The sequence below is a fragment of the Panicum virgatum genome, chromosome 5K (genome assembly GCF_016808335.1).
Source record: "Panicum virgatum strain AP13 chromosome 5K, P.virgatum_v5, whole genome shotgun sequence".
Classification (NCBI taxonomy): domain Eukaryota; kingdom Viridiplantae; phylum Streptophyta; class Magnoliopsida; order Poales; family Poaceae; genus Panicum; species Panicum virgatum.
The window spans coordinates 24,284,079-24,288,178 of record NC_053140.1 but is presented as its reverse complement, the minus strand read 5'-3'; the positions used below and the strand labels follow the sequence as shown (position 1 = coordinate 24,288,178).

At 54.6% G+C, this 4,100-nt stretch overlaps 1 protein-coding gene across 1 annotated transcript; it reads left to right on the top strand.

The window, feature by feature from the left end:
• Positions 1–391: 391 nt before the first annotated feature.
• Positions 392–3,038, top strand: LOC120706965 (G-type lectin S-receptor-like serine/threonine-protein kinase At2g19130). Its single transcript, XM_039991725.1, has one exon. It carries the CDS (start codon positions 421–423, stop codon positions 2,848–2,850), a length of 2,430 nt encoding a protein of 809 aa, XP_039847659.1. The 5' UTR covers positions 392–420; the 3' UTR covers positions 2,851–3,038.
• Positions 3,039–4,100: the final 1,062 nt, after the last annotated feature.

Here is a 4,100-nt window from a genome sequence, read left to right as displayed (position 1 = left end):
ATCCAATCAAACAATTCAGAAGCCGTGACACGATAAATAATCCATCTCCAGACAAAGTTGGGTTTCGTGCCTCACCAGACTACCACACTTTGTCATGTGTCCTCACAGCCGGGTCATATAGTCACGTAAGGAATAATCATTCAATACCAACTCCCCGACGACTCTCCCTGACCTCGTTCTCACTATCGTCCTTGTTGATTTGCGTTGGAACACACAAACTAGATCAAAAACTTTTGCACACTGACCATGGGTAGCTTGCATAGATCTATCGTACTTGGTGACGTCTACGCGACGCCTAGACTACGAAGTATTGAGTACTACAGTACTTGCAAGTCATTATCATATATAGTAATTTCGTACTGCAATTGCGATGACATCCGCCATCTGATCTTCAATCCTTCTCAGAATCCTCCTGCGACCATGTCACTTGCCGTCCTTGCCTCTCTCGCCGTCCTCGCGTTTTCCTGTCCGGGCGTGGCGCCGGCGGGCGGAGACACCGTCTCCGCGCGGCAGCCGCTGCGGGGCAACGCAACGGTGGTCTCGGCGCAGGGCAAGTTCGAGCTCGGCCTCTTCAGCCCCAATGCCTCCAGCCGGGTCTATCTTGGTATCTGGTACAAGAACATCCCCTTGCAGACCGTCGTTTGGGTCGCAAACCGTGTCAGTCCTCTGTCCGGTGTTGCATCGGCGGAGCTCCGGGTCTCCCCCGACGATGGCAACCTTGAGCTCGTCGGGCTGAGCAAATCCTCTGGCTCGCGGGGCGTCGTGTGGTCGTCCAACCAGTCGTCCTCGTCGTTGTCGTCGTCGCCGGGGTCGAACCTCGCGGTGTTGCGCGACAACGGCAACCTTGTCCTCCTCGACGGGGGCAACTCGTCCATCGTGCTGTGGCAGAGCTTCGACCACCCGACGGACACGCTGGTGCCAGAGGGGTGGCTCGGGGAGAACAAGCTCACCGGCGAGTACCAGACGCTGACGTCGTGGGTCAACGCCGAGGATCCCGCGCCCGGGATGTTCACCTGCACGGTGGACCCCAAAGGCAGCAGCGAGTTCTTCCTCCTCTGGAACGGATCCCACGCGTACTGGCGCAGCGGCCTTTGGACGGGGCGTGTCTTCGCCAACATGCCCGAGGCAGTGAATAACGTGCTCTTCAACCAGACATACGTGGAGACGCCGGCGTACCGGCGCATCACCAGCGTCCTGTACAACAACGCGACGATCACGCGCATGGTGCTCGACTTCACCGGCCAGATCAAGCAGTACATCTGGGTGCCCTACAGCCAGAGCTGGCAATTCTTCTGGGCCGCGCCCACCGTGCAGTGCGACGTGTACGCGCTCTGCGGCGCCTTCGGCATCTGCAGCCAGAGGAACCAGCCGCCGTGCCAGTGCCCACCTGGGTTCACACCGGCGGCGGAGCGCGAGTGGGGCCTCAATGACTGGAGCGGTGGTTGCCACAGGAGTGCATCGCTTCAGTGCGCGAGCAACGGATCAACGGACGGATTCGTCGAGCTCCCGCACATGAACCTCACCGACGATTCGCACGCAGTGAGTGCCCAGAGCAACGCCGAGTGCGAGTCGGCTTGCTTGAAGAACTGTTCTTGCGAGGCCTACACTTTCTCCGGCAGCGGTGGCTGCGCCGTCTTGTACGGTGGCTTCCGCAACCTTCAGCAGCTCTACGTGGACGGCGGGGGTTCGTCTTCGAGCTTGTATGTCCGGCTGTCGGATTCTGAGCTCCGACGTGTGCGCGGCACCAACAGGAAGAAGAGCGGGCACCTGTGGCTTGTTCTTGGCATCGTTTTGGCTTGCCTTGCCGCACTGGGCGCATCGGCACTGGCAGCCTGGATCCTTCTATCCAGGAGGAAAAGGCTGGCCGAAATGCGAAACCAAAAGGAGTCCTCCCTGGTAGTGTACAGCTATGGCGACCTCCGCGCCGCGACGAAGAACTTCTCGGAGCGGCTGGGCGGCGGAGGCTTCGGCACAGTGTACCACGGCGTCGTGAACAGGCACACCCAAACCCAAGTGGCTGTCAAGAAGCTTGAGGGCCTCCGGCAGGGCGACAAGCAGTTCCGGACGGAGGTGAACACGCTAGGCCTCATCCAGCACGTCAACCTCGTCCGCCTCATCGGGTTCTGCTCGTCGCGCCATGACAAGCTGCTCGTCTACGAGTACATGCCCAATGGCTCTCTCGACTGCTACCTTTTCAGGAGCAGCTTGTGCCCGAGCTGGCACGACCGCTACGGCATCATGCTCGGCATCGCCAGGGGGCTGGCCTACTTGCACGAAGGCTGCCGCGAGTGCATCATACACTGTGACATTAAGCCGGAGAACATATTGCTGGACAAGGATTTGTGCCCGAAGATCGCTGACTTTGGGATGGCCAAGCTGGTGGGGAGGGACTTCAGCCGGGTCCTGACGACGATGCGGGGCACCATAGGGTACCTTGCGCCGGAGTGGATCTCGGGGCTACCGATCAGTACCAAGGCAGATGTGTACAGCTTTGGAATGGTGATCTTCGAGCTCATCTCAGGGCAGCGCAACACGGAGTGCTACGGCACGGGGCACATCAGCGACGACGATGCAGATGCTGGGCAGCGTCCCTCGATGTTCTTTCCTGTCTGGGCCGCGTCTAGACTGGCGGAGGGAGAGACAGCCGCCGTGGCGGACCCGCGGTTGCACGGCGACGTGAGCGAGGAGGAGCTGGGGCGCGCCTGCAGGGTGGCGTGCTGGTGTATCCAGGACCAGGAGGAGCACCGACCGACCATGCCGCAGGTCGTGCAGGCGCTGGAGGGCGTCGTCGACGTCCACGTGCCACCGGTACCCTGGGCGCTCCAGCACCTGGCGACGCAGGCCTGCTGATGTCGTGTTGTGACCATGCATATGTATCATTTTGTAGAGCCAATATGTCCGTATTTGTTTTTTTAGAGAACTAGTGATGATGCACATGCCTGTGGCCCGTGTTTGAAACTAATTGTATATAACCTCTACAGGAACCTAATGTACTCCATGTTGTAAGAGTTGTGGACAAATCAAGAGTATATATCAAGTGTTAGCGAGCACCAAATGGATAGATCATGTGCACCAAATGGATAGATCAAGAATTTATACAATTACATTAACTTCTCGAAATTATTCAATAGGGTGGATGTGCCCATACACGTGTTTAAAAGAAATCAAGTGTTCTTTTATAAAAAAAAGTTGTTACCCAGCAAGTCAAGATCTAATAGGCAAAATTTAGAAAGCGGGACTAAACAACTCTTAATCAATTACCTTTTAATCTTTCTAATATTTTATTTCTTATGCAAATTGAAGAGCACGGAGAAAATGGTGTGATTGGTGAGATCGCTTTCCATCAGTAACATGTAGCATAGATATAACTAGCCTAGCACTTTTGACTCGAGCTCTAACTTCTTTCTTTCTGCCTGCCTATAGAATATATTTAAGTTGATGGTAGTTTATGTGTGTGTCACACTACATCCTACCAGTTATTTATCTTACTCCTGTTTATGCAATTGAATATCTAATCTAGATCAGTTCATTAACTAGCCTATGTACTTCCATTCGCCGCCTTCCTTGCGGAAATATAAATGACACCCCGGTATATTCCCGAGTAAAATGCTGCAGCGGTATTCCGTGCGCTTGCGGATTTATTCGTAGTTCATGAAATGCCTACCACCCCCTTGGCGTCTACGGGCGTCATCGCTGGTCAACCAGTGTTGACGTTGGTAGGCGCCAACAAGAATTTTTGGTGCCGTTGCCGGGGAAGACATAGATTGAAGTTACATAGGCAAAAGTTATGAACAAAATCAAAATTAGTATTCGCTTGCTAAACAGGCTAACTTGGCTTTGTTTTCTGTCTTCCGTTGATGTGGAAACAGGATAGTGTATGACCGGTTTCGACTTGCCGCAAAATTTCAAGCCTAATCTAGAGTCACTTTTGAGAATAGTTCGTCCTCGTGTCGTGCCTCATCAGATCTCACTCTCGCAGCCGAACCAGTCAATCAAGCACCGTCAGCTTCTTAAGCTATAGCCCAGAAGACGCTTCGCGATTACTCTGCTCCTTCTGCTAACCAGGTTCCCACCGGACCTGAGGTTAACACTGGGGGAGA

What these genes read in the sequence shown, in the direction of transcription:
- LOC120706965 (XM_039991725.1), top strand. Translation starts at nt 421, where the DNA reads ATGTCACTTGCCGTCCTTGCCTCTCTCGCCGTCCTCGCGTTTTCCTGT.